The sequence below is a fragment of the Helianthus annuus genome, chromosome 17 (genome assembly GCF_002127325.2).
Source record: "Helianthus annuus cultivar XRQ/B chromosome 17, HanXRQr2.0-SUNRISE, whole genome shotgun sequence".
NCBI classification, from domain to species: domain Eukaryota; kingdom Viridiplantae; phylum Streptophyta; class Magnoliopsida; order Asterales; family Asteraceae; genus Helianthus; species Helianthus annuus.
Window position 1 is genome coordinate 194,116,053 of NC_035449.2, and position 10,321 is coordinate 194,126,373.

Consider the following 10,321-nt stretch of genomic DNA (forward strand, 5'->3'; position numbering starts at 1 on the left):
GTTAATAAAAATAAGAGATACATAAAATATTTACACAAATTATCTAATACCCCCTTCAAACGGAAAGGTGGCGGCCCAAGACGTAACATAGAACGAAACTTCTCAAAAAGAGGGCGCGGAAGACTCTTAGTGAAAATATCCGCCACCTGAAGATTGGCCGGTACAAACTTAGTGTAGAGCTTCCCTGAGTTAACAAGTTCCCTGATGAAGTGATAGTCTAATTCGATATGCTTTGCTCGCTTATGAGACACCGGATTTTGAGTCATAAATAAAGCACTTTTGTTATCACAGAGTAACGTGGGTCTGTCTGGGGGTAAGGCGTGAAGCTCTTGCAGGAGATGAGTAATCCAGACAATTTCTGCAGCAGTGTTAGCCATGGCCAGATATTTTGATTCACAACTAGAACGGGAGAGAGTTGGCTGTTTCTTTGCACTCTAAGACGCCAAATTACCACCAAGAAAAATAGAGTAACCATAAGTAGACCGTCTGGTTTCCAAGCAGCGAGCCCAATCAACATCAGAATAACCAAGAATAGAAGTAGTATGAGGCCAACTGTAGGTAAGACCAAAGGAAAGAGTACCTTTTACATAACACAAGATGCGTTTAACAGCCTGAAAGTGATTAAGTGTAGGAGCATGAAGGAACTGAGACACTTGATTGACAACATAAGACAAGTCAGGACGAGTGATCGTCAAGTACTGTAGGGCACCAACCAAGGATAGATAGGAAGTAGGATCGGAGCATGGTGTCCCGTTAGTGGTGAACGACTCATGAGAGGCCAAGGTTGTGCTAACCGGTTTGGCATCTAAAAGATCAGCACGTTGGAGAATATCCTATGCATATTTGGATTGAGTGAGAAATAAACCAGTGTCGGTATACGCAACCTCAAGACCCAAAAAATAATTAAGGTCACCCAGATCTTTGATGGCAAACTCATGATTGAGACGAGAAATAAACGTATGAATAGCAGCTTCATTATTGCCTGTAAGAATCAAATCATCAACATAGACAAGCAAGTACATAAGGCACGAACCTTGCTTAAAAACAAACAAAGAGGTATCGGCCCTGCTACAGATAAATCCATAGGAGATTAAGAAACTGCTGAGTCGTTGAAACCAAGCCCGGGGGGCCTGTTTAAGGCCATAAAGGGCCTTAGAAAGGCGACATACATGATTGGGAAATCATTCATCAGTGAAGCCTGGTGGTTGCTCCATAAAAACAGTCTCACTCAGATTACCATTTAAGAAGGCGTTTTTAACATCCAACTGATGCAGTTTCCAAGAACTCAAAACTGCCAGAGATAAAACAATACGAACAAAAGACGCCTTAACCACAGGACTGAAGGTATGAGAATAATCCAAACCAGGAATCTGAGTATAACCTTGTGCCACTAACCGAGCCTTATATCTTTCGATAGCGCCATCGGAATGATATTTAATACGATAAACCCATTTGGAACCAACAACATTAGCAGAGGATGGGCGAGGCACAAGAGTCCAAGTCTGATTATGATGAAGAGCATCTAATTCTTCATGCATAACTGCCATCCACTTAGGATCTTTGGCAGCAGATTTGAAACCACGTGGTTCCTTCGCCGAAGAGAGAGCAGCATGAAGGGCATGAGTAGTAAGAGAGGCCAAATCAGCTCGATGCTTAGGTTTAAAAATACCTGCTTTAGAGCGGGTTTGCATGGGATGAGTAGACTGAGGAGCATCAGCGGTAGTAGCAGTAGGTAATACTGGTGAAGAAGAAGCTGGGTCAGCTGTTGATTGGGCCGAGTTATTGGGCTCAGCAATATGATCAGGCAGAAAGGAAGAGGAAGCCGAGTCCATAAAAGAGTGGGCTGTATCCGAAGAAGAAGGGTCCGAATCCGAAGAAGTGTGGGCCGAAGGAGACTGATCCGTAGACGGCTGATGTGGATTAGAGTGGGCTCGGCCGAGACTTGAGGAGTCGGATGTTGGGCCATAGGCGGCTCATGCATGCAGCAGGTCGGTAAAACGTCCAAGTTTGGAGCCTTAGGAACACACTTGGATGGGGAAGGGTCAACAAAGGAAGAAGATTCTTCAAGAAAACTTGTAAGAGGTAGCGATGATAGAGCGGTGGAGCTAGAGGTTCCCTGGAAGGGAAAAACAAACTCGTTGAAGCGTGCATGGCGAGAAATAAAAACCCGCGAAGTAGATGGATCAAGACATCGATATCCTTTATGTTGAGTGTTGTAACCGATAAATACACAAGCAAGACTACGCGGCTCAAGTTTGTGCTTCGTGTAGTCACGAAGATAAGGAAAAACTTGACATCCATAAGTTCGAAAATTAGAATATTGAGGATGGTCATGATACAATAATTGATAAGGAGACTTGTCACCCAATAGAGGAGTAGGCAATCGATTAATAATATATGTTGCAGAGGTAAAAGCATCCACCCAATAAGTAGCAGGAATGTGTGCATTAAAAAGCATAGCCAAACCAGTTTCAACAATATGATGATGTTTCCGTTCTGCACGTCCATTTTGTTGAGGCGTATACGGACATGAAAGACGATGAAAAGTACCATTGTGAACATTGATTTACAAACTCAGTACCACCATCACTTTGAAAGACTTTCACCTTTCGTGAACATTGGGTTTGAACAAGACGGAGAAACACAAGTAAAACTGTGTAGAATCCCGTTTTCATTTTGAGAGGATATAACCATGTAAACCTGGAATAATCATCAATAAAAGCAACATAATAACGAAACCCATCTTTAGAACAAACAGGTGCAGGACCCCATAAATCACAATGTATTAAATCTAAAGGATGAGAAGCACGTTTTAAATTCAAATCAAAAGATAAACGCTGTCCTTTAGTAAGTTGACATGGAGTACATATAGTTGGTTTGGGTAACAAAGAAGTAACAGATAAAACCCCTAGCTTATTCAAAAGAGAAATAATATTAAAGGAAACATGTCCTAAGCGAGCATGCCACAATTCGTAGGATGCTTTATTTGAACTTCTTGTGGTGGCAACAAAAGCTTGTGGAGAATTCTTGAGCACATATAATCCATCAACACATGATCCTTCAGCGAGAACCTGCTTGCTTAGCCGATCCTGAATATGAAAATAAGTATCGGAAAATAAGACATCAACAGGATGATCTTTGGTTAGTCTACTGATAGATAAGAGTTTCTTGGTGAGACCAGAAACAACAAGAACGTTACGTAACTTAAGATTGTTAGCAATAGTAGATGTTCCCGTATGAGAAATAGACAACGTCTTACCATTACCAAAAACGATACGATGATTGCCTTTATAAGGGGTCGAGTTTTGGACCGAATCAGTGGGTGGAACCATATAGTTGGTGGCTCCCGAGTCTGCACCCCAATCCGGAAAATCCTCAGTCACATGACATCTAGCATGAAAAGCCTTTGCTAGAGATTCATCAGTTGAAGCATTAGACACAAAGGTAGCAAGTTGTGGGCAAGCATTGGCATAATGGCCATTAGTACGACACAATTGATAATGTGGAGGACGTCGGCTTTGACCAGTATTGGAACCGCGACCACGACAGGCTGAATAACCACGACCACGAGAAGAGGAGCCGCGACCCCGGCCCTGAGTTTGTTGAGGTGTGAAGGCAACAGGTGGTGTATCACCACCGTGCATAGACTGAAGAAAAAGCTCCTGACTTTCGGTTTGAGCCACAAGATCCCGAAAGCTTAAAGTTTTTCCAGAAGTACGTATAGCAGTTGAATAAACTTCAAAAGATAGACCAAGGCCACAGAGATACCAGTGAAGCCGATCCATGTCAGAGACCAGATGACCAATAGCTACAAGTTGATCACAAAGGGATTTAAACCGGCGAGAATAATCAGAAACAGAGAATGTACCCTTCTTTAGAAGACGGGGAGAATCACGTAAGGAGTGGATGCATTCAACGGACGCATTACTGAAGGCATATTCTACGGCAGTCCAGATATCTTGAGCAGTTTTGAGGCCAAGAACTTCAGCAGCCGCTTTTTCACTGAGAGATGACTTGATAAATAAAACAGCCTTCTGATCATTATCAGACCATGTGACGGCATCGGGGTTGAGGACAGACTTCTCGGAGACTGTAATAGTCGCCGAAGGAGGAGTAGCCGAGCCTGAAACATGATCAGATAGCTTGTGAAGGGATAAAACAAGGAGCATTTGCTCTCGCCAAACAAGATAATTGCTGGAAGAAATTTTCATATGCATCATATGTGAGAAAGCGTGCATAGAAAAAGGAGTTTCAGAAGTGGAGGAGGAACCGGCCATGGTAGGCGACAGTGCCAGAATCGGAAAAAGAAGAACGGGAAATAAGGGGAACGGCAAAAAGGGGATTAGGGTTAGAGAATGGCTGATACCATATAAGATGTATTATGGTTCACCTCATCAATTGAATGAGGACAGGGAACTTTATTTATAATAAACATTACAACAATGAATCCCTATAATTAGGGAAGTTAACAAAAATAAGAGATACATAAAATATTTACACAAATTATCTAATAACTAGGGGTGTTCAAATTCGGATATCCGGTGTTTCGGATATCCGAAAATTTCGGATAGTAGATTCTAGTATCCGAACCCGAATCCGAAATTTCAGATACGGATTCGGATAGTGGAACGGATTATCCAATTTTAAAATTGTTTAGATTTGAATGTGTAGATATTTTACATTTCAAAATTCAAATGTTTTATATTAAATTATTATACAAATAACTTAGGAATTCGGGATGGAACACGGGTGGAAATGCATATATTTACTTAATATATTAATATTTAATGTTATTATATATATGCATTTCGGATATTCGAATAATTCGATTATCCAAAAATTTTTAAAACTCACACCCGAATCCGAATCCGAATCCAAAATTTCGGATATTTCGGATACGGGTTTTCGGATATTTCGGATTTGGATTTTTTTTGAACACCCCTACCAATAACAACACTAGAAGAGTAGAGGTTAAGAATGTGTTTTGGTTTAGAAATACCATCCATAGCGCGCGTACGGATGGTACGAGATGGAGGTGTATGAGGAGGGGATAGGATGTGGGACGGTGTAGGTGGTGGTTGGCTCGACATATGGGAATTTGGTTGTAGGGTAGTTGACGGATTTGGGTTAGGTGTGGTAGGGGCGGGGCGATTGCTTCTTGAGTAGGTTCATAGTGGTGGTGAAATGGGCTGGGTAACAGGCTGTTGTAGTGTTGTTGTGGAGGTCTAAAGTTGGGCCGTTTGGTGTAAGGAGGGGGCGGATGGCTGGATGGGCCTAGGGTGATGCGTTCCAAGTCTGGTTCAGCAGTACCGCTGTGGGCTGATGGATGTTGTTGAGCCCAGAGAAGTGAGTGTAGATGATCACTAAGAAACTCATAGTATTGGGGGGAAGGCTTTGGGTTAGTAGTGAATGGAAAGGTGTGCTCATCAAAAATTACGTGTCGATTTATGATGATTTTATTTGTGGATAGGTTGTGACAACCCGAACTCTCAAGGTTAGTGCTGTTTAGACTCGTGATTCTAACTTTAATAATTCGCTCATTTCACGTCTTTGATATATTAAGCTTTCGTTAAACGTTTTGCTATGATATGATTGTCGAGCATAAGACGTGATTGTCGAGCGTAAGACGTGTTAGAGTATGTTTGAGTGTTTGGTTGGGCCTTCCTTAGTGTCGAGATTGTTGTTAGTTGGGCCACCCTTGTAACGGGCCGCGTGTACACACCTTGACCCACACCGGTATCCCTTTTGTATTGTATCTCGGCCCAAGACTCCCATTCCTTGTGCATGAAGATATGACCCAAATGAAGCCCGATGTGCTTGGGCCCATTTTGGATATGTAACGTATACACACCCACATGATGTTCGCATATTATCAAAGCATCAGTATATTCGAAACCCTAGTTCTCTCCTTTTCTCTCATCAATGACCCGACGTCAGCACATTAGCAAAACCCTCTTCCCCTCTCGTCAACCTTCTTGTATTCGGGTACGTATGTGCATCATCTTATATTTTATCACTCCATATTCATGAGTGTGTGCTTATGTGTGATTGTATTACATAATCTGGTATACTGTTTATAGATTAATTGAATGGGTTGCATGAGTAATGGATAACTTGGTATTCTAGTGCACAGGTTAATGCAAATCGGTGATGGCTAGGTAGTACTACTTGACATGTTAGGGTTCATATCGATAGACGTCGCCTTACCTAATGATGATTATATGTTTATAATGATTTGGTGTGTCAACATGAATGGTGTGAACGTATGTGTGTAACTGTATTCATGATGATCGATAATTAGAGTCTAGGGTTGTTCATTAATGGATTCTTTGGATGCATGGCTATGATAAACACGTGTATGAATCGGTTGGATTGTGGTGAATTGAATTATGAGGTGCATGACAATGATATTAGTGGGTGATGACATTGAACGAAGTAAGGGTTGCATGCTAACAGACATGTGACTTTGGTCCATATATGAAAGTCTGCATTTAAGTGCTTTAGTCCATAGTACATATAATGATTACTTTGATAAGTAGCACAAAGTGGCGGCCCATGCGCTTGTCTCATGATCCTATCAAATAGTGTTCTGCACATGTAGAAAGTTTGTAAGAACTTGCAAATCAAATTGATTATAGTGGGCCCAAATTAATAAAGGATGTTGGACTAAACTATTTTATTAAAAGAAACATGTAACTAATTCATGGATGTAGAGCAATTAGATTGTATACTCGGTGTCCTTATTTAATTTGAAATGTGTGTTTGTTGAATTAAGGCAACATGCATATGATCATATGTTCGAATAAAATAAACAGAACATTTAAGCTATCATATATGTATAGGTTAAATTGCCATTAATTGATTGGTGTTATTCATTATATAAACAAACTACTATATATATATATATATATATATATATATATATATATATATATATATATATGTTAAATCAATGGTAATTTGATTGAATACTCTATGTAACGCGAGTTGGTTGTGGGCCTATGATCTTGCACATAAAATAAGAGTACTACACTTTGCGTTGTGTGTCATTTCATGCCTAAAACTATTACATTACATATTGGGTTGTTTGGACACTAGGGTATTGCAAAACCCTACTCGTATACTCATTTACATGACATTATATTTTAGGTCACGTGTAACGGGCCTAACCATTAATTAACGTTAGAAGCACATTATCTTACCGAGCAAATCAAAGGTGAGTTCATCTTTTGAGCATGCGTCCCCGTGGTTGGGACAGTCAGTGGGTATCCCGGGGAGGGATAAATCTTTTGGGTAAAATTGGGATGTTGGATAATATTCTCACTCTCTATCTCTTAAGTCCCATCTTTCGCTATCGTGGGTGGTAGCGGGGTATTAGTTGGTAGCGCTACTTAGGTTTGGCACCCTCACCCCGTTCCTGAGAGAGGGCGGGTGTGAACTAATGACCCAGTCGGGCCCAGTGCTTTGATAGGAGCACTGGGGAACGGGCAAAACATACATCAGGAGCCGTCTTGTTCAGTATCGAGATATTATCAACATTACTTTCGGATTTAAATTCAATGGATTAACTAAACACTTGGTAATCAACGTTTTTGGTAAAACTATGAACTCACCAACGTTGTCTGACACACTTGTTTGCATGCTTGTAGGTTGTTAGATATCTTGCCTTGGAACTTGCTGTCTGGAGTAGCAGGAGTGGTCATGGGTCGACTGGAAGGATTTATGTGATTGATTTCTTGATACTATATTTTGGTTTTGAAACTGCTTAACTTTGGTTTATCATTTGCTTCCGCTGAACATGTTGGTTTTCATTTAAACTTGTTGATGGTATTTTTATTAATAATGGGGATTTTATTTACAAACTTGTATGGGTTCAATGTAATTAGTGGCTCGTTATTGGTGCGTCACACGCCTAGCAGGGATTTTCCCTATGTGGTATTTTGGGGGTGTGACAGTTTGGTATCAGAGCCACTGGTTATAGTGAACTTGGTTTTAAAACGTTTTCATAAAACCAGACTATAACCGAACAGGACCGAAATCGACCATGACACTCAGCTCCAGATTGCAAGGTTCGTCTCTCGTATACTCATTGTACTGCGTAACTAGTGAACACTTACATATGATATTGCATGTGATTGCACGTTTAGCACAACAGTATGAGTTCATGTATTACTTGATGTGTTATATGGCTAATAGGGTGGTATTTCCCTAAACATTCGTGACTCACGTTTCGTGATGCTTTTTGTTTGCTACTCGAGTTTGAGGAACCATTTGACATGAGTTAGGAGGAGCTGAGATGAGCATGCAAATCACAATATTATTGTGGGTGCACACATAATAATAATGTGGGATGCATGCGAGTCACAGTGAGGCTTAACAAGTGAAAAAGGGGTTTCGTTCCATTATTTGATTGATGTGAAACACAATAGTCTATAAGAGTCATAGCAATAGTTGTCTTTTACTAGAACGTGATCTTTTCACTCCTCTCTGAATTATTACGTATCTCGATGCTATCGAGTATTACCTGAACACCCATTTGAACGCCTAGCGAACTATGTAGAATGTTAGGTGCTTGTACGAACATCCCTGAGTTGGATGCCACATCATTGAATGATTGGTATATACTCGTCTCACTTATCTTTGTTTACTGGAACTTAACGTATTGACACCTTAGATCCCGAAGTGCGGTCGCCTCTGCAACACTCTAGCGACATATCGTGTATTACTCGATCGACTTGCAAGATTGATGGACAAGGGGGTGAGCGTATTACTTTACCGACCCTAGTATCTGAACACCGTGAGTATCGGCGACGAGCACCAGCGAATTGACTTCAATCAAATCCTTAACCCCAGCCAGCGACTCATGGGAGTCAACTCTTACGAATCAATCGGGATATAAACGATGACAATGGACCATGGTGTGGAATGTGTAACTGCCAGCACAATGAGTAGCGTCTTAGTACGTTGCACGAAACGGGAAAAGATGGACCCTGTCGGTGAAAGATCGTAGGGCCCCGCTTCAAGCAACGATAGTACAGGTAACAGTTACGGCAACATCAAGGTACTTGAAATCGTAGCCTACGACAGGGAAACAAGGTGACAACTACCAAGGGAACGACGACAGTTCTGGAAATCCTTGTAACGAAAACAACAACACTGGAAATGATGTGTGTGGAAGGGCATTAGGTTTGGTGTAAGCGACGCCAGAAAAAATAGCAATATGGTAGCTTGTAAGGGAAACTAATCGCTTCGTCTCTGTCTCTGTTATGTTTAATCCTGATGCTTCTTGAAAGCAAACCTGTTGTGGATCCAACTGATGGCAAGTCAAAGGAAACCTCTTATGTTCGTTGGGGTGCAAACTCGACCTTGTGGGACAAGTGTTTGACATCGACCTTTCTTCTGTCATTCTTGATAAATGTACCCTGTGAGGAGAAAATTTTACGTATCCCCCTCCTTAGTGGAGGATTGTTACCTGTTCGAACTCGTCAGAGTGGCGCAACGGTTAGCGTCATTTCAGCAATGAAAGCCAGGAGTGTCTACGAGGGGATTAACCCGCTATATTAACAACTGTTATTGACGTTAAGGTTAAAAAAAAAAGATCGAGGATCCACCAGTTGTTCGTGATTACCCTCAATGTGCTACCCGAGGAACTTCCAGGATTATCTCCACAACTGCTAGTTAGGATCTCAGTTTGACCTCACGCCAGAGACAGTTCTAGCTACTCGTACTCCTTACCGTCTTGCACCAGGAGGGTTGCAGGAGCTGTTTACTCAACTACAGGAACTGTCTGACAGGAGTTTTCGCTTTAAGGAGCTCGTTATACCCATGAAGAGAAGCTTTTTCGTATGTTTACTAAGTATCAAGAACTCAGCAAGGTGATAGTTGAGAACCGTTTGCCTCGACCTTGCATTGACAACCCGTTGACCAGTTGGGAGGGTCAGGTCAAGCCCCCCCCCCATTCGAGGATTGTTTAACGCACAAGCTATTATCAGATGGAAGCCCAAGGGGAGAATGTTCCTGGAACGCCATATCGAATGCAATGCGGCCAGTGCGACTTTGAGTTAATCAACACACCAGCAGCTTTATGGACCACATGAATCGACCGTGTTTATCGGTGACGTTTTGGATCATTTCCAGGAGAAAGAAACGTCATGGGCGGCATTTGTATCTTATTTTAGAGCTCCTGAAGGATGAGCCACTCCGCGCGAAGTCTGGTTAAATGTAACTACTGGGTTCGAGAGGTACATTTTTGACCATGAAATAAAACGAAGTGGAATACATGTGGATCTCGCTACGACCCATTCAGTTAGAAATTTATTGG

General features: G+C 41.5%; 1 protein-coding gene across 1 annotated transcript; it reads right to left on the reverse strand.

Annotated features, from left to right (window-relative positions):
- Positions 1–434: 434 nt before the first annotated feature.
- LOC110924358 (uncharacterized mitochondrial protein AtMg00810-like) lies at positions 435–1,084 on the reverse strand. The gene is made up of 3 exons (XM_022168375.1): positions 1,051–1,084; positions 885–982; positions 435–833 (listed from the first exon to the last, which is right to left on the reverse strand). Exons 1-3 carry the CDS (start codon positions 1,082–1,084, stop codon positions 435–437), a joined length of 531 nt encoding a protein of 176 aa, XP_022024067.1.
- Positions 1,085–10,321: the final 9,237 nt, after the last annotated feature.

Excerpts from the sequence above, each read along its gene's own strand:
- LOC110924358 (XM_022168375.1), bottom strand. The coding sequence starts at position 1,084 with ATGGATTTATCTGTAGCAGGGCCGATACCTCTTT. Across the intron at positions 983-1,050 it reads AGCAGGGCCGATACCTCTTT|GCAATAATGAAGCTGCTATT; the intron begins GTTTGTTTTTAA and ends TGATTCTTACAG. Across the intron at positions 834-884 it reads ATTATTTTTTGGGTCTTGAG|GATATTCTCCAACGTGCTGA; the intron begins GTTGCGTATACC and ends AAATATGCATAG.